The 24,209-nt window shown below is 36.7% G+C and overlaps 1 protein-coding gene across 2 annotated transcripts in view; it reads right to left on the bottom strand.

Annotated features, from left to right (window-relative positions):
• The window catches only part of TRPM3 (transient receptor potential cation channel subfamily M member 3), a gene marked incomplete at both ends in the record, with an annotated part of 376,542 nt that overhangs the window by 81,296 nt on the left and 271,037 nt on the right, over nucleotides 1-24,209 (bottom strand). For both annotated transcript variants that reach the window (XM_084224553.1, XM_084224554.1), the window contains one exon: nucleotides 10,090-10,264. In XM_084224553.1, coding sequence (XP_084080679.1) covers nucleotides 10,090-10,264 — 175 coding nt within the window. The remainder of the gene's footprint in view (nucleotides 1-10,089; nucleotides 10,265-24,209) is intronic.

Below are 24,209 nucleotides of genomic sequence, written 5' to 3'. Positions count from 1 at the left end.
AATTTGAGGGAGACAAACACTTTTGAGTGAACTGAAGATTCCTTTCTATCAACGAGTTAGAAAAATTCAGCTTGTCGTTAACTTTATGAAACTGGGAGCATTTATGTTGTCAGTGGTTTTGATTTTAGTTTAAATATGTCAACTCACCCTACTGATACTGCACAAGACCTCATAAGCAAACAAACAAATTTCTCTGTTCCTCAATCCACTCAAAGAAAACATTTTGATTTTGGCCATTTGTTGATCTTCCTGAAGCTCAAGAGAACCCATTTTATGTTCCTCCTCAATGCTAAGGCCAGCACTTGGAAAAAGTAGCCCAACAGCAGATATAAATAGTAATAGTATATGAAATATAAGTACTACCTACCTCTTTGTAACAAAAAACCTATTCCTCAGAACTTTCCTGGGTGAGACATTTTGGTTCTCAATGTCAAAATTGTAAAATAGTGGGCTTTAATTTAGAACATGTATCCTTTGATGCTTTTATACTACAGCAGTTTTCTGACTTAAAAATTATATCTCAGTGTATTAAGTTAGCTAAGTTGAAATATTTTATGGGTAAGTCATCCAGTGGAGTGAAAAATCAGAGAATCTTCATGTCTTATACTTTAGGCCAGAAGATAAAAACATATTTAGTTCTGCAGCCACTGCAGAGAAATATCAGGAGCACCAGGTATTTAAAAGCCTTTGTTAGCTTGGGGCAGCTGCTTTGGGAGAACAATGACCTCATCCTTAATTTTTGCACAGTATTGACTAAAGGCACCTGTACTACTTCAGTGAAGAGGCACAAATGAGACTGCAGGGTATTCATTACACCACTGATTTTCAAATCCGGTTTCATTTTATAGTCTTTATAGCCACAGCAAACGTTGTTAGAAGAGACAACAAATGGGAATGGGAAAGAAGTGCATGGAAGTATACAGAAGATCTATAGAAGATCTGGCATATGGAATGCATATGTTCTCTACCATATGAATTTGATTTTGGCAGTAAATATTCCTGTTGAAGAGAACTTTGGCTTCAAAAAGAAGCCTGAAAGGCATATGTCAATGTGTTTGGATTAAAATGAGTTTTCACGGGATTTTAAACCACGCCATGCGGATGGATCACTGTTCTTTTTATGCCTGGCTTCTTCTGTTGTCTTCTACTCTATCACAGACTCCCTCTGAGTGGCAAGTCTTCCTCTGCACTTCCTGTTTTCATCTAGGAGTAGTCTGGCCTTGGATGTCCTATTTCCTAGGATGCTGGAGAGGTAGCAACCCTGCATCTACTGCTCAGGCATTAGCAGCATGTAAGCACACTCCCTCCCTGCAGCATGACCTGCCTCCCTCACAAAAAGACAACACGTGATGAGTTAAAACTTCCAGCCCTCTTGGTGGACTACACTGGAGCTGGCAGCAGAGGACTTGCTGTGTGGGAATTATAAGAGATATAACCTGACCTTCTGTATAGGAGCAATGATATTGCAAGCACAAGGGGACATGAAACACGAATTCAAGAATACAAGTGGAAATGTAGGACTCTGTGTTTAAGACAATCAGCTTGGGAAGACTGATACCCGGATAAACACTAATATACTTTGAGTTGCAAGGTATATTAGTTGCTAGTAGGTCATAGATGTTATAAATTCTGATTTTTGGCTCTTGAAAAAAAAAAGGTGTTGGAAATTTGCTTTAATCAAATTTAAACAAAATGGTGCTATCACTGTATTTATAAGTAGATCAGAACTATGCAATTTTCCATCTTTCAAATGAAGAAAGAAAAAGGAGGTTATTCACAATGAGCAAATTTCCCAAAAACATCACCTGGACAAGCTAAAGAGATTAATATAAATAAATAATTTCCTTGGAAACTGCATATGAAAGTGAAATATAAGAAGAGCAGGAAAATTATAAAAAAATACATGGACTTGGAAGATTCTTAAATAAAAAATTTCTGAAAACATTTCCAAAGTTTCTGGAATGTAAACCATCCCACTTTCTTATAATAATCTAATTTTCCTAAAAAAATGTGGAGAATCCAAATCTGAAACTTCATTTCAGAAATTGTGTCTCTTTCAGGGCAACTCATGCAGAAAGCAAAAGAAAATTGCATTGAATGAAAGCAGAATTGTGTCCTCAGCAACCATCACTTTTCTTTCTTGAATTAAAGCTCTTAGAAACTCTATAATAGCATTAGTTTAAGCAGCATGAAAAGCAAACTTCATATGAAAGATACAGAATTTAAAAAACCCAAAAAATCAAGAAGGGCTTCCTTAACAACAGGGTAGAACATCTGTTGAAGTACTACTGCTCAGAAACTTCCTGTAGTCATAATTTGATTTATGCAGTTTTCAATCCTTACTAAATGTTTTTCTTTAACATCTCCTTGATCTGCAAATCTACATCAAGCCTATTCAATGTCTTTGTGAGATCAAAAACTTGAAGCAATTATAATCAGAAATATAAACAAAGCAGCAATCTTTCCAGTAAAGTAATCATAGCTGAAATAAGTTATATTGATAAGGTATCACTTGTGTTCCTTGGGAGTCTATAAATGTTAGAAGATATAAAATCAAAGTTCCCAATTGCGTAGTCCAGCTGGGACAAACACAAACTGTTCCATGCTATTAAAGGCTAAATCTATGAGGCAGACACCAAATCCAATTTGTGTTAAACAAGTAATTTCACAGAGTACTGTGAGCAAGGCAACTGTGACTTGCCGGTTGAGGGGTGACTTATCTCCTTTGCAAACACCACTACAGTTCTCACACACACATACCTTAAATCCATGCTTTTTAAAATCAAGGTTTCCTAGTTTTTGATTCAGGAAAAAAGAGATGGGTCCACTTTACCAGACTGAAACACTACACTTATGACTTCCATCAAAGTCAGCATAGACTGAATAGTGTCAGAAGACAGTATTTTTATAATCTTTCTAGTAGGCTTCAGTTCTAAAAATATTTTGCAACACGCCAGTAAAATCCTTTTTGTGGCATTTTGATGGCATGAATCTCTGAATTCCACTTGACTTAGAAAGAATATTGCTCCTGCCTAAACAAAATGTACTACAAAACAACCATGTAAACTGTTCTTTTTCTTCCTCACGTAGTTTGAAACTATTCTTTCATTCCCTAAATATATAAGACATGCCCATTATTCTACCAGTCAAGGTCTATTCAGCTTTTCTTTCTTTCCCAGAGATTCTAGATTGCTGATGGAATTTAGGTAGTTAATGTAAAAAAATCTGTCATCTAATGTAGAGTGGTGTACACTTACATTCATTTTCAGAACAACAATTTACTCATAATTTTTGCCTGAGTGTGTGGGTATGTTTTGTTTGCTTGTTTATTTATTTTCAGAAGATGCCAACCTTAGTTTTGACACATCAGATTATCAGAATTGAACAGTATGGCTTTCCAGCAAAGTCAGAATCTTGAATTTTAAGAAAAAACCCTTGAATGGGCTCAAGGAGTTAGTCAATAGAACGCCCTGGGAAGCGGCTCTCTGGGCAGCAGGGCAGCCCAGGGAAATTGCCCTCAAGGGGCAGAACAGAGCTGGCAGATCTCTAAGGACACTTTCCGTACAGCACAAGGATGAGCCTTCCCCAGGTGAAAGAAATAGGGCAAGGAAGGCAAGAGACCACCATGGAGGAGTGGAGACCTGCTGGGTAAACAAAAACAAAAAAAACAAAACAAAAAAAAAAAACCAAAACAAAACAAAAAAATCAGTAAATGCACAATCAGTGAAAAAGGTACAGGTAACCTGGGCAGAGTTTAGGGACACAGCCCAGTTATGCAGGATGGGGTGAGGAAAGCCAAGACAAAGAGGAAGCTGAACTTAGCAAGGAATACACAGAATAACAGGATGGGTTTCTTCAGGCATGTCAGTGAGAAAAGGAAGGTTGAAGAAATCATTTACCCCATCTGATAAGCAAGGCTTACAAACTCACAATGATGTACAAAGTAAAGGCTAAGGTATTTGACAACCCCCCAAGGCCAAGTGCAAAGACCTGCACCAGTGTTGGGGCAACTCCCAAGAGCAGCAGAGGCTGAGGGATGGACAGCTGAACAGATGACAAACAGCCCTCTGGAGACGGACCTGGGGCCCTGCTGGATGAAGGTGGACAAGAGCTGACAGTGTGCACTCACAGCCCGAAAAAATGATAATGTCCTGAGCTGCATCCTAAGCCTCGTGGGCAAGAAGGGCAAGGAAGAGGATTCTGTCCCTCTGCTCTGCTCTGATGAGAACCCACTGCAGTGCTGCATCCAGCTCTGGGGTCCCCAGCACAGGAAGGACATGGATCTGTTTGAGCAGGTCCAGAGGAGGCCTTGCTCCAGAGGACTGGAGCACCTCTTCTGTGAGTAAAGACTGAAAGAGTTGGGAATGTGCAGCCTGGAGAAAAGAAGGCTCTGAGGAAACATTATTAGAGCCTTTGAGCGCTTGTAGGGTGCCTGTAGGAAAGATGGGGACAGACATAGGAGCAGGGTCTGCTGTAATAGAACAAGAACAATGTTTTTAAAACTAAAAGAGTGTTGATTTAGATTAGGTATAAATAAAAAGATGTTTACAACAACGATAAAACAGTGAAAGAGGTGTCCCAGAGAGCCAGTAGGTTCCCCATCCCTGGCAACGTTCAGGGTCAGGTCAGAGAGGACTCTGAACAACTTGATCTACTTGAAATGGACTTGGCCAGGGCAGGGGAGTCAGATTTGATGACCTCTAAAGAAGTCTTCCAATCAAAACTTTTCTATGTTACTATGATTCTTTGTTTAGGATCAGTCAGGAGAGGCCACTTCCAAAACCTGAACTGACAAAGTAAAAAAGGCAACACTGTTTCTGTCCAAGACATACTGGATGATTAAACAGTAAAGCAAAACTTTCTTCATTGCTTTGGTTGATGCAGAAGACAGATGACAACATTTTGACCTACTCCTCAGAAAGAATTTATTTTTTTAAGCTATGCTTAACACTTGAGGATATGAGACATTTCACTCAATCTTTCAAACTCATGGCATATGATTTTGTAGTGATCATTGGAGAAAGATGTGATGTGTAGTCTACCACCTAATTTGTTTAACTTTCTTTTTCTTCAAAGATTTTTAGTACTGGACTCATAAAATATACTAGAGAGTTAAAAAGATTATGCACTAGCCCACTTTCAAAATGCAACTCCATCACAGATTTTAAAAACTGTATTGTTCTCAAAATGTTTTGAAATATCTTTAAATAATATACTTCACCTAATGAATTGCACATAATCTGTTTCTAACTTTTCATTTTTGAAGTATTTTTCCCAAGAAAAGGTAAATATATCCATCAAATATCAGTGGGATATGAAAACTATTCCCTGCCCTTCCTTATAGGAACTAAGGGGATTTTTTGTTTTAATTATGATTTGCTCTCTAGAGAATCACACCTTATGTAAGAAACATGACCAGAGGCCCTGCTCATATTTCTTTCCACGGGTTTACAAATAAGATACAGTTGTGGAACTTTGTGGGACTGGCTGAAATGTCTTACACATTTTTAAATCCACACATTTCGCATATCATTGTTTGTGAAAAGACAGAAAATAAATTATTTGTAATAAAGAAATAATAATTATTATTATTAGTAGTAATAAAATAAATTATATGTAATTATTCCTTCACTGTATTCAAACAGGGAAGTTTGTGTGCTTTTACAAGGGGTCAGCTTCACTTCAGACCTTCGCTAATAGTTGTTCTATATAATTTTTCCCTGACCCCAGTTTATTGAATGGCTGTTTCTTCACCTAAAGAGAGATGAATATATTGACCCTCCCAAGGTCAACAAATTGACTTTCTTGTGTCCCGGTTTTGATTTGCAAAGTACTTTGTTACAAGAGAAAAGTAACGTTATAAAAATATGCAATGTGAAAATAATTTTACAAATTAATTCGGACATGATTTGGATCAGTGATGTGGTACAGACCATGGGGGATACTGAAGAACCATATCATACATTTTATGATCCCTTGTGCTCAAAGTGAAAAATTCCTGTATTTTGTCTATGAGCAAAAAGGGGTTTAAATAATATTCTTCAGATTTGAATCCTAAGACCCATGCCACAGTAGATGCAGAGAAAGATCAGTCCAAAGGCAATCTTTAATGATTCTCATATGACGATGCTCATTTAAAGCGCAGAGAATGTTTGATATTTCCTTGCGAATATTAGGGAAGAAGTAAATTTTTATGGCATTAAATTGAACTCTTAAGAGTCTCATGAATGCAGGAATAGAACTGATAGACTAGTTAATGAGCTATAATTTCAACTTGGAGACTGCATTTAAATACTGCAAGTAATTTCTCATTCAGTAAGGAAATATTTTTCTAAGAAGTGATATAATTCTAACCTAGTGTTTAATTTCTCTGATTGTAAATTCAGTATTTAATAAAGAAAAAAAACTCTGAGAATTAAAAGCTTCAAAACATTCCTATAAAATTGCACTTTGCATTTGTTTTACTTTCAGCTTTTGCTTTTATGCAAGTAAATGAAATGAAAAGGCATCCATCCTTGATTATACAATCCAAAATACTCCAGCTGTACATGAAGGAGATTTACTACCAATGAACATATTCACTTAGGGCTTAGTAGAGACTAAATTTACATTTTTATGATTGATCTTATGTTCTCACCCCTCAATGTTGTTCATTGTATTTTGAAGTAAAAGAAAAAATACGTGCTTCAGAGCCTGAAAAATCTGACCTTTAAATCAAGGTCAATAGTGAAAAGCAGCCAAATAATTCTTGCAATTTACCACATGGGGAATGTTGCATTTAAGATGCCTTCTTATTTAAGTTATACTGTGGACATAGCTTGTTTGTGATTAAAATGTTAAAGGTACCAGGAAGGTACTCAGCTCTACTAAATAATTCTGAGAATTTTATCTACTTGTACTGAAATGTAGCCACCTTAAATTAAATTCTTAAAACTCTGTTTTCGACTTTTCCAGACCAAGGAACCAAAATTTAGTTTCTGATATTAAAGTCCTAATAAACCTAAACACTCCCCCCATGTTAGTTCTGCATATCTGACACTTGTAACGCTAAAAATTCAGCTCAGTAGGCAGCTGCACATGTGCCTTACCTCCCCCTGCAACTTCAATGAGAGAGATGAGACCCCCAAAGTGATTTTCCCCCAAAGACATCTTTCCTTCAGGGTGTGCTTCACCCTTCCTTCTGGTCGTGGTGCCTCGCACAGCGGCAGGCGGCACCTCCTGCGAGGCCGTGCGGGCACAGCGCTGGGTCCTGCTGGCAGCCTCCTCCACTGGGGCTGCTCTCACAGTGAAAATTCCTACTCAAGGACTGTCCTATGGGACTGCCTTGTCATGAGAAAAGCCTACAATTAGACCTTAAAAAGGCACATTGAAGCTTGTCTCCTGTCCTTTCGAAGAGGCACAGGCATTGGCATTGTACCACACCTTCATTAATATATGAAATCATGATTTTTTCTGTTACGTGGAATGTTCTAGGAAGAATAACTAATGAGGAGGGAAGGCTGGCACAACACAATTCTTTGAAACCCAATACAAAAGGACCTGTTGAGCAGATAGGCAACTGTTCAATACACTAAAGGATTTCTTTAAATGGATGTATTGGCACAACACTGATCAAAACTCAAGCACAGAGATGTATTTTTTTCCCCATCATTTCCAGACATAGTTATTTTCACCATGGAAACAAACTTTCTTATTTCAAACAAAATTAACTTAAAAGCTCACAGAACTCACAGCAGTGCTTAGTAGACACACGCACACAGTTTTATGTGTAGAAAATGAATCTTTGTTGGGCTGCCATGAGTTAGAATTCATGATTGTGCAAAATAAGCATAATAATACAAACATGCAAGTGAGTTTGTTTCTGCCATTAATGATCAAAGTGTCATATTATTTAAATTAGATACCCAGTCTATAGCAGCTGGAAGATATGCTGTGTCTCAGAGAACACCTTGCTTCTGACAGGTGGCCAGAATTAAAGTAGGTTTTTGACTGGGTAATCTGATTACACAGAATTAAACCATGACTGCAGAATCAAACTGTGCAGGCAACTTAGATGTATTACCTTGATTTAGAGTTTAATAAACACAGTTTTGTAAAACCTACTTAGATTATGTCCAAAATAAAAAGTTATTAGCTGAATTCAGTTAACAGGGCAATGGCATTGGTATTATTGGTATATACCAATAATTTGGTATTCTCTTCATAGCGCTAAGCACTACTCAGACATAGGCTAGTGATGGGGAAAAAGGATCCGATTTATAGCTGAAGTCTAATGTATTTGGATAAAATATTTTAATGAATATAATGATATTGATCTTTTACTTCTATATTATTAAAAATATCACTGCAAACCGGATGTTTTCTGAACCAGGATGGAGACCCAGAAATTTCCAGTACCTAGTCTGGCAAATTTCATAGCTTGTGCATTCTATTTAGTGCAAAGTGAACAGAAAAAAATAAGTAATTTTGTTGGTCAATAATGTTGCAGGAAACATTAAATCTGGAATGGGACCCCCACATTAACAAGACCCATATAAGACAGGGTGATACGTTTCACAAAGGTATGAGATATGAGAGTCTCAGGTAAGAAATTGCTTGTTCTGCCTCTATTGATAGTATCACTTGACTTTTCTACAGGCAGGAGTAGAAATGATGAAATAGAACCACAGCATCAAAATTCACAGAATCATAGAATGGTCTGGATTGGAGGGGATCTTTAAGGATCATCCAATTTCAATGTCTCTGCCATGGGCTGGGACACACTTCACTGAATCAAGCTCCTCAGAGCTCCATCCAACACAGCCAGGAACAATTCCAGGGATGGGGCACCCACAGCTTCTCTGGACAGTCTGTGCCAGTGCCTCAACACACTCACAGTAAAGAATATCTTACTCATGTCCAGTCTAAAGCTACCCTCTTTCAGTTTAAAGTCATTGCCCCTTGTCCTGTCACCACAGGTCCTTGTAAAAAACCTTTCATAAAAGCCCCATATATACATTCAAATAAACTAAGTCTTCTCCTGTATTTTTTTATGGTGACATTAGAACACAGATAAGGTCAACGTACATAACAAATACAAGGATAAAGCATATTTGAATAAGGTTATGGGAAGTGTTATCAGTGAGGTCACTGAAAACAGAGAAACAACTTCTCAAAGATTCAGTGAAACCTGGCACACACTTATGTATCACAGACACAATGCTGTACTAAGCAAGAACCTGAATATAAAATAGATTTAAGCGTTTGTGGAAAATTATCTGTTTCCCAGTAGGAGTTTTAGGTTGAGTGAGTTCATGATCACATTCACTTCTGAAAGACATAATACTGCTTGGTCTAGAGCTCAATGTTCACAGATTTGTATTTTTAAATTGTTAAATCTTCTCTTTATTTGTTATTTTCTACTCTGGGCATCCAACTGAGTTCTGATTTGGGAACTTCTGAGAGGGAAAGTTCATGATCATTGCTGAACACCTGGAAATCTTCTGAGGGTGCTTGCGGCTGTCAGGTAAGGAACAGATTAGGGGAGCTGCAAGGCTGTGAACCAAGAAAGTTTCAGCATTTTCTACTGGACATGCTGCTACTCTTGATCTAGGATGCCTGTAGCCTTATTTGCAACTGCTCCCTTACGAGGCAGGGCCAAGTCCTTGTTAACTGGTGCCAAGAAACAAAGAGTACAACCAAACTTCTGTAAGAGGATGCAAAGAAGATTCATTTTTTAATCCTCAGATTAATTTTTTTCCATCATAAGCAATCTCCTGTATGGTGGTGACACACTACAGAGTAATTTTCCCCAGGGCTAGAGTAGCTGTCCCTGTCTGAGCAGGGCCACCAAGATGATAAAGGGACTGGATATCCTCATACATGAGGAAAGGTTGAGGGAGCTGGGACTCTCCAGCCCGAACTAGAGCAGACTCAGAGATGAGGCTTATTTTGTTATGTTCTGAATACCTTCAATATTTCACCCATGTCAAATGGCTATGTGCGGTAGGTGTTGTTTCTGTACAATATTGTAATAATTTCCTGTGCCCTGCTTTACCACTGCACTGAACCTGTGGATAGAGAAAGAACATATGTCATGAAATGACTTACCCTCCTTCTTCAGAATATTTGTGGCCAAAGGCAAGGATGTCAGATGCTCGGCCACTGCCATCGCAAATCACAACGGGAACAGGAGGAGTGTCTCGCAGGTACTCCAGGACAATGGAGATGACATTGGGACCTCCTTCCACAATAAGGGCCACCACTGGAACCCCCTGGCCAATTCCTGGAGCAAAAGAAAGAAAGAAACAAACCAAACCAAACAAAAACAACACAAAACAGACAACCAACCAATAAAAAAAAAACCACAAACACACACAAAACAGATAAGTAAATAAATGCAACAAAAAGGAAATAAAAAAATGCAAAGCCAGCAAGGCAAACAAGACATAACAGAAGACAGAAGAAAAAAAAATCAGGTTGAAATAACCGCATTATGACTGGACAGTGCAATGTTAGAGAATATACATTCAGTAAATCTGGTATTCTGAGGACAGATGGGACCAGTGCAGCCATCTCCTCAGTTCCACTGCATAAACCAGTATATTCTGGAATTATGTTCATCTTCTACTTCAAATACAGTAGTTTTGTTTAAATAGACCATGATTTTTGGTCTTGTTTTTTTTTTTCCAAAAAAGATCAAATCTTGTTTTGAAATCATAAGGAAACTACTGCATGTCTTCCTCACATGTTCATAATCAAGACTGGAATCTTGCTTGTAGTGTAGCTTTTGCATGATGTCAGCTTCCCATCATCAAGTCTTCCAAAAGTTTTGCTTGCTGTTTCAAAATTACTTCTATGATATTTTTCCCACTATGTGGGATCCACTTTGATGTTGCAGCTGGGTAGCCCTTCAACTTTCTCTTCAACAAACTAAACACATTCTCTTGCAAGTCAGCTCTATACTTGTTTTTCAGTCTCAAATTTTTTCTCTGAGTTCTCTCCAATTTTCAGCATATTCCTTGATTTGCAGACCCCATACCAGGTCCATTGCTCCAAAGAGAGCTAAACTACTGCTTAACCAAAGGAGAGGTACCTTCATTTTATGCACATTTGGTGTAATTACATGGGAGCCCTCTGCAAAAGTTGTAACACAGACTGCCAGGAAAGTTGTGTGGGTTTGGAGAAAGGCAATTTGATGCCAGACTGCTGTTAACATTAAAAAAAAAAGCGTTTATGGTATTCACTTCTTGACCAGCTGAGATTGGGACATTCAAATGGATTCAGGCAACAGAAGAACTTGAGCATTTTCTATTAGCAATTTTTTCCTGACAGAAGCTTCTTTTCCTTTTCAAGTAGCTTTTTCTAAGAAAACCTATATGTGTTCTGCAAAAAATCTGACATTTCACTGGAAAAGCAAAATTAAAAAGAATGTCCTTCACTATTAATAGCTGGGTTTGAAAAAAGTTGCACAAAGCTATGTAACAACTGTTGATATGTTGGATGAAATTTTCATTTAGAGAGGGTACAATTCTCCAAAGCCAAGGTAAGCCTGTGAGGCTGGAGCATTAAATGTGATTAGACTCTCTAGAAATATTCAGAGATCAAATGAGTTTCAATAATTTTAAGGACTTGAATTACTGTCAAAAATTAGATAAACTATTCTTTAAGAAAGAATGAAAAACCCCGAATTTGTATACATAACAGGAAAATATCCTAGGCATTTCTTGAACCATTTTGAGGGAAACGTCATGTTTCCTGAAGTGATTCTCAGCATGCCTTGTTATGTTTGTCTGTGGCTTTTTTATCATATAACTTAAGTAAAACGTGTGGTGCTTATTTATGTTAAGAAAACTACAGATAGAATTATAACATGTAGGCTAATGAAAGAGCATACGAAAGGTGGAGTATAATAATGTGATTAACAGAATGATTTGCACAGAGATCAAGGGTTAATTTTTTCTATAATATTAAGGATTTCCCCGAATTGCTGTTCCCTGAATTACTGTTCTACCTGCTAATAAGATAATATTAAGAAGTATTCTTAGCAATGTGACATTGAGGATTAATAGAAATTGAGAAAGTTCACTATTTGATGTGCAAAGCCATTTATGTGGTGTTTAATAAATCCTTCTGTAAACTGGGAACTCATTAGGAGGAAATACTAGAAAAGCTGATGAAAAGAGAACTGTCTTTGGTATAGCCAGACTTCTAGGAAAAGTTATGATCCTGGAATACGCACAGCAAAACATTTTCAAGGTTTTTCAATGGCAATTCAGTGCCACTGTGGAAGCCACTCTGGAAATCCCATCCAAAATACTGTCTGTACTTGTGCTTAGGCCTGGTCAGAAAGAGCAAACTGGAATGAATGGAGGAAAAAGCCAAAAGGAGTGTATGGGGAATAAAGATGTCATCTTATGAGACAAGATTCAATGAGTTTGACTCATCTTCCTTAGCAAATGAGCGGAGAAAAGGCATCATGATTGAATACCTCCATGACATAGAGCACACTAGAACTTAACAGTTTTAGATGGCGTTCAGAAGATTCTTGGTTATCAGAGGAGTGAAGTTTTTACAACCATCTTGTAAGACTAAAAGGGAAACTTTTTGTATTGAAATGATGCTCTGATGCTCACCAATCATCATAATTGCAGTTGTGTTGTGTATTTCAAACTGTTCCTGAACCAGGTTCTGTCCTTCTGCTGGAAGTCTGTTCAATCCCAGTGTTTTCTACCAGACAAATAATTCTCATAATATAAATAATTATGGTTAGTCTAATTAGCTGAACTATTTTTGCCTTGCTGGGCAATTTGAAAACACATCTAAAATTTCTCCTGCAACCTTTGATTTTCCTTATAAATTTTTTTAACACACACACACACACACATATATATATATATATATATATATATAAAAAATTTAAGCCTTTATAGTCACAACAGTTGCCTGGCATATAAAAGATCTCTGCAAGTATTCCAGTTGTGTTGACTGTAGTTAATCAGAAGGCAATTTTTCTGTATTCTGGTTCTTTAAAAATACATTCAGCATGAAAACAATCCTCTAATTTGAAGCTAGTAAAATAAAAGGACTTTTGTCCAATTCAGACTTCAATGAAACTTTGTAGCTTTAAGTTTAAAAACCCCCCAAAGTCATGTGAACCTTGGTTTATCATATACAATCGAGTTCCAGATTGAACTGAAACTCTGTTATCATTCTGGAATATTCTTTTGTGAGACAAAAAAAAAGATTTAAACACAAACTTGATTTCTATATCTCATTTTCATTTGGAAAATTCTGATTTCAGCAAATAGATGATTTTTTATTTTAAATTTCATTGTTCTCCATAAATAATTTTGCTTTGGAAAATATCTACTGTTTCTTTATTTTGGTGGGCAAATTATTCCAGTTAATTTCTGGAATTAGAAATAATATTTTAAATCAGTTAATCATGCTTTGCTGATATTTCTTCAAAGTATAACAACTTTTGCCTTTCAGGAAAGTTCTCTTGATTATAGCTGTCTTAACCCTAAAGTTATGAACTTCCATGTATTTATGATAATTCATTTCTGAGAAGTAATGGTATCCTCTGCATGAAAGAAAGTCAATAGACATGGTGAAATAAAAAAAGGTCATGCTTGCTTGAGTACCTCAGAATTTAAAAAAATGGGTAAATGGGAATTACTACACCCTCAGCTTTCTATGATGTTCCTAATCATATTTAAATTAGTTATGACATTATATTCATTTCAGAATAAAAACATAGCTACTTATGCCAAGATGTCTGCAGCTCAATAACTCTCAGCCAAAATGCAGAGTATATTTGAATTAAACTTTTAGATATCCTGATACTAAAAATTCCTGGATGCTTCCCTGCTGCTAAATATCGGGAATTTGGAAATTAATGCAGAGAGTCTGCAGAAAAATTTCAGTGTGTATGAAGACACTGGCTATACTATACTAACAGTGCATTTATAACTATCATGATATGAAATTGAGAACTGACCGTGCTTTGTCTTAATGTAACACTGGGACAATTTGGAGAATGTTGGCATGTGATGCCAGCAAGAACCTCTGACTTTGAGAAAAAGGTAGATGATAGACCTCTCTTTAACTGCTAATCAAAATCTGTTTCCTTCTAAATCACCTCAGAAATAAAAGAATGAGAAATTCTTTGTAAGAGCTCTATTTCAGCTTGTGCATGCACAGGAAACAATATTCTGCAAAGAAACGGCTGGCAGTGCCTGATAGATCCACAGGGAGCCTTTGGCTTCAGACACTTCATTTGGAAAGACAACAGCAGGCTGTGAGGTGAGATGCTAAATGCAGAGGTAATACATTCCTTACAATGCCAAGGACACCATTGCAAAAAGAGTTTCTTGCTTGAGTTGAGATTGTCAGAAAGGAGGCAGTGCCAAAATGAAACCTTGCTGACATAAAAGTGGACTACAGTACTGGAACTGCTGTTTCCGAGCACACATCCACAAGCTGGGAGCTTTATGCCAAGCCCTATAATGGGCAGTCCAATAAATCAACAAGGAAAAAGTTTTCTCTTCATGTGTTTTTGTGGAATTTACCAAAAAATTGCCCTACTCTGGAAAAAAAAATAAGAACAGCACTCACCATGTTGGGCTATCTTCAACAAAATTGTAGCTTTCACTAATAAGTACTATAAAAATATACAACCTTAAAAAAATGTGTGTTTCATATTTTCTTAACTGGAAAGGGAGTAGCATTAATGCACTTCACTGAAATATTGCACAATCTGTAGCTGCAAAGAACCTTTTTTGGTACAGGGCAATGCATTATTATCAGGAAAGACTATCACTTGGTGTTGTCATCCAAACACAGAAGAAAGTACAATTCATTTTTACATATCTGAGTACTTTTTTCTGTTTCCTAGAAGGCACTAAATGACATGTTAATCAGCTTTTTATTTAATATCCCTTGTAGAAAAACATTTTACATTTGGGTGAATTATTTATAAATATCTGAATAACTATGGTCATTCTATGATTACATGGAGGATTAATTTTTAAGTTTAATTAGTTCACTTTCTAAAGCATTTCTGGGATGAGATTTGGTTTCAAAAAGCCTTTTTTCCTTCTCCTTCTGGAAAGAGGAAACTTCTTGTCTAGCAGTATACCTGTGGACTTGAAATTGGCTGTGAATGCTACACATTCACAGCCACAATGATAATGTGTTATCATTGTGATGTTTATGACTTAGTTAAATAATAGTTCGAGATGAAAAATATCTGATTGCAAAATCAAAGGTCTTCCAACTTAAGAGTGGTCTCTGCATTTTCATTCTGTGTTATTAAAAACCATTTGTTAGAGAGACGAGATTTTTTTCTCTTAGATTTTCAAAAGAAATATTAAGTTTGTATTCAATAGCAGGTATGTGGGAAACAACTTGTACTAGTTGGCATATTACTATTTGATAAGATCTTCAATTCACATACTAAATTCTTAATATTTCTGCTATAAATCCAAAAGTACAGGTAGCCTCTAATGACTTCATTAATAGAATACAGAAAAGTAAGTCATTATTTTCACTCAGTATAATGATTCATATAAAAAGAAGAAAGTTGCAAAGACCTGAGGCTCATCACTATACTGATTTCTAAAACAGTAATTTGCATTTTGAGTATTTCAGTAAGTATGGATTTTTGCAGTGTAGATTAGACTGTTTAGTGTTTCACAGTGTCAGGTATTGTGAATTTTTGCTGGTGAAATTAGACTGCAATATTGAGCAAAAGACTTATATATTCAACTTAAAGCTTTGTTACTGTATTATTGCCTTTGTGGTCAGCAGCAGACCCAGTGAGACTTTCCAACAATTGTGATTCCAGGAAAGTATGTACACATCAGAACATTTTTCCCAATGTGCACCAAATAGCACTTGTAGGCCTTCTGGTTAATATACAAAACTCCCCATCATTTTCCCCTTGACACAGCTGTAATGCATAAGTGTGCACATTAAAATAATAGACTAGAAAAAATGAATGCATTTGGAAATGGAAGGAAAGAAAAACTGCATAAATGTCTGGTTATGTGAAAAGGGACTAAAAAATCTACTAGGCTTTGTGGAAGCCCGATTTTGTTTTCCCAGTTCTTGGGAAAACATTAATATTTTACACTGACAGTATATTTATAAATAATGTATAACTATCTTATAAATTATTACTACTTCTTTTAGTGAAGAGCTAAGCATGAGTTACCCACATTTTTATAGACCAACAAGTGAATAAAATGCCTCATTTACTACAAAATGCATTTGCTACTCATGTTTTTAAGCATGGTTTTAGGAGTAACAGGGACATATCACTGTGTTGTATACTATGTAAGTTCAGCCCTGGATTCAGTCAAATAAAACAGAGGCTCCCTAGTTGACCAACCTGGCAGAAATGTGTCTAATTTCAGTATCAGAATACTGCGTGGTGGTAGGCACATCTAAGTTGATTTCCTGCTGGCCACCTTTGCTCCATCATCAGGTCAGACATTTTGGTATGAGTTGTCCTATGTTCATTTCCTTTTTCTACCTGGATATTTTGACTGCCGAGTTCGGTAATTATTCAGATTTGTTTGGGATGTTGGGGTCTCTGAGTTACTGCACAGCAGCTAGCACAGCAGTGACGAACGGCTGGGAACGTGTGTCACACCTCGTGCACACACCTCGTGCACAACCTGTAGCTGGAGCGCAAGATCTCCAGAGGCTGAATGCAACAGAGGAACATCAGGATTAAGATTACACAAAAGGCTGTGGACATACTGAGAGAGCTCAAACTGTCCCAGAGTACGTTTGCACAAACCTTCACATGGTGCATGAGAAGTCAACCTGACAGCTCAATGTCTTTTCCTAATGAGGCACACACTGCTCATCTGTGCAGCGTAGAAACAGGACTCTCAGCCTTCCTAGAAAACCTGAGCCTACCCTAGGCATGCACAGGGATGTGTGAGGCATCACTGAGCTGGAAGGGCTCGACAGGGCTTCAGGAAAGCAAGTGTATTTGCATGATCAAGGAGCCTCTACAGTTTTGCGCAGGCCTACTCTCCAGGTCCACAGATTGCTAAATATTCCTGGACCCAGATGTACTGCAGATGGTGGGCTACATAAATTAGCAGGTTTCTCCGCTGCTCATCATACCCCAGGTTTGATGTGCCTATTTCAGATAATTAGACAATAGACTTTTAGCAGTAGACAATTCCTATGACAGGCTTTAGGCTTGTTTTGCCCCATTACCTTGTGTACATCCTGCAAAGGATCTCTTGCTTGTGGGCAAGATCTACCTTTCTAATTGCAAAATTCTCCTAGGATAATGGCTTCTGTGAATGGTAAACTCAATGGTCTCTAACTGACTGACAAACAAACAAACAAAATCCAAAAATACAAATCAACAGATTTAGCCATGTTAGAGTTCTTCCAAGTGTTTGTCAGTGCACACTGCTTGGAAAGACAAACAGACCATTTTGCACAAATGCTCCATAGTGTAAAAAAACTTTAATTGCATCAAAAAGATGATACGTTCCCAGATATAGGCTATTAATTCAACAGATGAGGTTATATACTCCAGGGCCTTTTAATGCAAGGATTGTTTACTTGAGGTATTTAGCAGAAAATCTCATTTAATTTTCAGTGGATGATGGATTAAAAACTGTTGTGAAGTTCAATAACAATACTGATGTGGTAACAAGAATTAGCCAGCTTTAAACTACATTTTGATCAAATCTGACCTTAGTTTTAGCCTAAACATGTATGATGAACTATGATTTTTGAGGGGAAATTGACTAATAAGTCTTATTCATTTGTATTTGAAACACTGCAAAATAACATTTCCTTCCAATTTTTTTGAGAGGCTTAAGGTGTCTTGAAATTCATGTTAGAATTTTGTGGTTCTGGTAAGTTAAAGAAAAATAAAGAAAGTCCTTAGCTCAAGAAGTGTGTCTTAGAAGTCCAGTTTCTAGGCTATTGCCATGCTTCATGGGAAAAGCACAGTATGCAGCAGTGTGATATATTAACAATGGCTGAAAGAAACTCCACATAAAACCTGTGCCTTCCAGAAACATTTCAGTCCAAGTGTTTACGTAGTACTTGGATATCCTAGTGCATGCTACCTACACAGGTTGGATAAACAAACATGACCTGGAATCTTAATAAGCAGAAGAGCTGGTGTAAGCCTAAAAGATTGAGGAAAATAGTTTTAAATTTCTCAACCAATATTTGCCTTACAGTAATGCAGAGTCAAAAAAAAAATCTCTTTAGCTGTTGATACAGCAGGTAAGTGATGCTCAAACAGATTCAAAATTATATTGAATTCACAATAGTCACTGAAAGGTTTGACCACACAAATATGTCTGCTTCACCTCTGGAGGCAGTGGTGGTACTCCCTATGGTCCCTAGCTCAGAAAGGCTAAGTGATAACCGAATGTCATAAAATAATCCAGATCCTTCATATCAGGTTACACTGAAATAAGATTACAATAGGGGTCTTTTTCTAGGCATTGGTTTTCAGGAACTTTTTAGAAGCACCTTCTGATGTGTATGACACCTTTTTGGCTAAAATATCAATAGTAAAATATCAATAGTAAAAGAGATCACCTGCATATACAATGTGTCTGTATGCTCCAGCTCTCCAAATCACAGCTGCAATATGTTTGCCATTAGAACAATTACATTACTAAGTGATCATAACTGGAAAAAAAGGGAATGGATCTTGTTTTCACAGGAGGATGGAAAAGAACACTGGGTTTTATTCCCAGAAGTACAGGAACATCACCCAAATGTCACATCTAGTTAAAACCTAATTTCACAGAGCTGGACTTTTTACAGTCAGCTTTTTCTTTTCCACAACTCTTGTCTCGAGCATCTTCACTAGAGCAGAACCTCTTATTTCAGGTATGGCAAAAATAAGAGGGGTATTTCTTTTAGTCCTTCAACAACTGTTCCATAACAAAAGGAGAGAAATGTACAGATTAAAAACAAAACAAAAAAGAAAAAAAGAGTTAAAAAAGAGGTCGAACTCATTCTACTCTTTTCTGAGTACCTTTAATAGTTTTTATATTCAGAAATTAAGGGGAACATCCATTTGTTTGGAAACTCATTACCAGCCCTATCTCTAAAGAAATCAAACTGATCTGGAAAGCCAATATAAAAAAATCTAAGATTATTTCCTGTGTTCCTGAAATTCAGAGAACTAGAGGATTATGTGTGATTGAATGATACACAACCACTACTAATACAGGGAAGCTCACAACAATTTGACTTATTTTATATTTTCAATTTATTTTTTTAAATTTCTACTATAGGGTTGTTGAATATGATTTGCTGTAATTTTCTTTTTATTTTCCTGCTTCCCAAACACAATTTAAAATCACTACTATGAATTTTATTTTTTTTATTTTGTCTTTGTTTTTTGCCTTTGTAGTTTTCATTCTCCTTGTTCTCCTTGTTATGCTCCCATCCATTTGCATCCTTATCTTTATTACTTTCCTTCTGAAAGCCCAATCTCTTCCTCTCTGTCTCCTTCTGCTTAATCCATAATCTTCATTTATCCCATCTTTGCTAGGAGTATGATTGTATTATTTTGTCCCAGTCTGTTCTCCTTTCTCTTCTGCTCTACCTTGATACTTTAATTCTCAGGTCTTTTTGTTCAGTGCTCCTTCCTCATGTCTCTAAACCATACTGATGTATCTGCCATCCTAACAGACCTGACATTGACAGACAAATCTGTGGACCTGACACCTGGAACCATATCTTCATTTAATAATAGACCGATCCTAAGAACTTCTCAAAAGGAAATTCTGCATGGTTACAAGAAAAGATTTGTGGTATCTCTTGATTTTTTTACTTGCCTTTGAAGAAGCATAAAGTTCAGAGAGTACTCAGAAGAAATGTGACATGGAAGGGCCTATTTAAGACTAAGCCCTGGGATTTGTGAGACACAAGCATCCAAGCAACCACACGGTTGCCTTCCATAAAATGGCAATACATAGTTCAAAGCTGGCACATAAGGTTTAGCTTAGCAAAGACGCACAAGAACCTTTGTGGATTTCAGTTAAAACTTACCCTATCTGCCCATGCAGTCAACCCCTTATTAGGGCAGCAGCAGAGGACCTAACATGTTTCACTCTTGGAGCTCATCACCCGTAGGCCATGGCCTAAGACACACAGGAGCAACTACAGTTCCAGAAATTCTCACATTCTGTCTGATCTCCCCTGGTGCTTTCCCTGGCTCCCTTTGGAGGTGAGCACTGCCACATATTGTATGCAGCACTTTAGAAAGCTATTGCAATGTAACATAACCAAATTCTACATTACCTTATATGAAATATTGAGGTGCTTTTCCTTGTCATATTTTGCTTATTTTTCAACATATTTGACTCCGCATAATCTCAGAAAATTATCCCTTATTCTCACCTGTTTCAGAAAACTACAATAGGTGAGATACAGAAAGGCAGAAATTTTGCTGAAGTGGATTAATCCTAAAATAACGTTTCTTAGTTTTGCAGCTTTATAAATTTAATAAATCTAAACCATCCAAAAATAGGAAGATGAAATCTCCTGTACTCTTTTTCTGCGACATGAATTATATGAAAACATGTATTTTGAACAAACTCATCTGTTTAAAGCAAAGTTTGTGAAAGGAATTTATAGATCCACTTACATGGATCAATTGTGTTCTTCAATAATGATTTTTAACCTTGTGCTTCGTCAGCCCTGTCTGAGGTATGTTTCTCTTCAGAGCCTGACCAACAAATAGCATGATGCTTTTCATGAAAAAACCCCAAGTTTCCAATCTCTAGCAAAATCTGAAATGAGTCAAAACTTCAAGAAGTTCTGGGTTTTACTGAAATTTCACAGGAGTCAAATTTTCAATCTTGCAGCAGACTTCCCCTCCTAGAAAGCAGTCTGTACCTAGATCTTCCCAGCTATGTAGTTATGAAAATACATCTAGGACTGCACATGACATGGAAGAAAAATCTGAATCAAATGAGAATTCCAATGCGTTTGATGATGATGTAATGGTCAGAGAAGGTGCCAGTGATGACAGTTGAACGTCCCTTTGCCTCCCCAGCCCCCTTCATATATTCTCAGGCATAGGATGACAAAGGGAAGTCCACGGGTCACATGAACAGATACAGCTGACATATTATACTGTCTAAACTGCCTTCTCTACCTAATCAAATCACCCAGCTTTATCTATCAATTCCTTATTCAGAGGTAATTTTTTCTCACAGGCCTACCAAAACTCAACTACATTAACCGATTCCATAAAGAAGGAAGATTAAATACAAGGTCACAGGTTCCAATGCCTATTGTCTGTCTGTTTTTCAAACAGCATATAGTGGAGGTAGAGCAAACCTTCAGCACCAAATGGCATGTTTAAAATTAGAATAACTGCAGCATGATAATGAATAGTACAATCCTGCATTTAGTCCTCTGTGATCTGGGAGACAATTCCTCCAGAAATGCACTGCTCAAAAGAAGAAAATTAGTTTCACAAGATGGATCTACACACCATAAGGATTTGGTGTGGTCATCTTCCTCCGAAATATCAACATGCTTCAATGTGTAGGAATGGACAGGATAGCAGTGCAAAGTGGTTATTGTAAGCGTCAAAAAGGCCATAGAGCATATAGGTTAAAGGTTATAGGTTAAAAGATTTATAAAAGGTTGAAAAGTTTTTGAAAGATACAAAATAAAGCGCACTACTTCAAACTTTCTGATTTTTTTTTTTTGAAGGGGCCTATTTCCAATTAAACACACACTGCCTTTACATCCTCTGGCTCAACATTCTGGTTTCAAATATGTTTTTGGTTACATATCCATATTTTTACTTTATTTCTGGCTTTCCTGGAAATGGAATTGTTAAAAATCTAACCAGAGTGCTTTTTTTTCTTTGCCTTTTTTTTTTTTTTCCCCAGATAAAACTTTCTGAAGAAGGTGGTAGCCAATTTTATGAAGAGAAAAGAGTTTTCTACAGCAGAAAAAGTCTTCCCTCCTCAGCAGCACAGCCTGGACTCCTGCTGGCTAGGTGACATAACATATGTTTGTTACACACATTCCTCATGTTAGTGAAGTCCTTTTGCCTCGTTTTGTTCTTTTCACCTGCCTCTTTCCTTCTCTGAGGCTGTGTCTAGTACTATAAAATGTCACAAATCTAGCAAGTATGGGATTATCTTTTAAATCATTAGAGGAAACATTAGATTTTTTTACATTTTAATTTATGCTGGTAGCTGTTTACCCCAATTTGAACATCACTGCTTTACTGACTGGACTCCATCTATTTTCAAAGCAAATTTTAAGAATTTTAAACCATTGTCAGAGAGTTACAGAGAACAGAAAATTCTGGCAGTCTTCTGGTGAAGATTTTAATATTTTGATGTAAAAAGCCTTCAATATAAGTAAAATACCTGAATCTAAAAATAAAATGTCATTAGCTTGTGGTCAGAATGTTTTCAAGACCATTTGTCAGGTATGCAAATATCACACAAAGCTTATTCTGCTCTTTAAACCACTACATTACCATTTCCTGACACATTCCTTCCTAATACATGCTGAACACAAAATTTATTACTGACACATATGTGGTGTAAGACATGAAATGTACATGAAAGACAGAAAATGACTGTAAGTTTCACGAAATGGTTATGCATACACAAGAACTTGCTATGAGTGACTGCTATGCTGTGCTGTGGCGGGCTATGCTATCCTATGTGTCATGTCCAAATTCCAATTCTGCTGACAACATTATATGTGTTCTTTTAAAAAAAAATGTACAACGTTCTTATTAATTCACAATACCTTTCATTCAAATTAAAAGACTTCATACATGCAATGTGCAATGTGCAATGAGCATTATATATAAATAATTTGTGTCCTTGTCTTGCTCCTCTGCTCCAGTAAGAGCACTCATGAAGGAAAGAAAGCATTTGTGATGCAAGAGCTTGGCAACCATGCTGTAAGCTCCTTAAGGACTTGAGCAGCAACAAAAAGTCAGTTAATAGCAACAGCTATCATGTGAAAAGGCCTTAGTGCAAACAGAAGGAAGGAAATTAAATTCATTTTATAAAAATGTAAACATGAATCTGGAGCCAAAAGGGAGAAGTTTTAGGTAGGATTTTTTAAGATTCTGCAAGTGCTGGTAGAGGTCCTTTATATGTAATATGAAGTAATTCTAGACCACATTTGTTAATGAGAAAGCATTATTCTGTGTAATCACAAAATGAGTGAAACCCACGGCATATCAATCTATTGGACTCTGTCTGAAAATGATTAACAGACCTCTGATCAAATGTATTAGCTGAGTTGCTACATTAGTAATTACTCTAATCTAACCATCTGTGGAGTAGCAGGAATGAATATTTTATGACTTGTAACTTCCAATGCACATTTTGTAGACAGATTTATTTTACATTTCTGGTTCAAGGCACAACTGATGTGCCTATTGCATTACTCAGCAGTGTTCTGCAGAAATGGTAATGAAGTACATCCTAGCAAATGACCAGGCTATTGTGCAGCTCTTTGGAAAAATAGTTTGCTGGTGTCCAGGAATATTATAATTGCAGAATTTGCAATAGGTAATCTCTAGCAATTAGATGCTTCATTTATTTTCTTTCTCTGTTTATAGATTACTTCATCTGTTTGGTGACACATTAAGTTCTTGTTCTGTATTGACCACTAGTATTTCCACAGCATGGGGAAAAAATAGACTAGCTGCACTGTCACATCTTGAGTGATCATAAGATATACATTGATGCTGAGACCAGTGACCATACTGGTGAAAATTGTTGCGTCTTTTTTTTTTCCTCCAAACAGCTTCTTTGGAAACATTTCCTTGCACCATTGTGACCCACTGGAAAGAAGGTCTAAGTATACAATATTTTGGAATAAGCAGTGGTAAAGGGTACAAAAAATTTACAATGTACTGAAGACTTCTCAGGCATCAGGGAGAAGAGAAAAAGAAAAGAAGAAAGTCCTTCTATTCCTTCTGAATAAAATAAAATATTTTAGCAAAACCACAGCACTTCAGAATGACTCAAACCAAGGAATACTGTAGATGAGACTGAGGGATGCACATAAACTTTAAAAAAAGAATAATTAAATCCTAGGCCTACAATATCATGGCAGACTATGTCCTGAGCATGGATGCCTAATGACTTTTAGCTATTGTTATAAAGATAATCAATTAGACTACTATGTTTTAAATGGATTTTAGGTTTCAAAGACAG

Source organism: Fringilla coelebs (assembly GCF_963513975.1).
Source record: "Fringilla coelebs genome assembly, chromosome: Z".
NCBI classification, from domain to species: Eukaryota; Metazoa; Chordata; class Aves; order Passeriformes; family Fringillidae; genus Fringilla; species Fringilla coelebs.
Note: the sequence above shows the minus strand (reverse complement) of the source record. Positions and strands in the feature narration are given on the sequence as shown.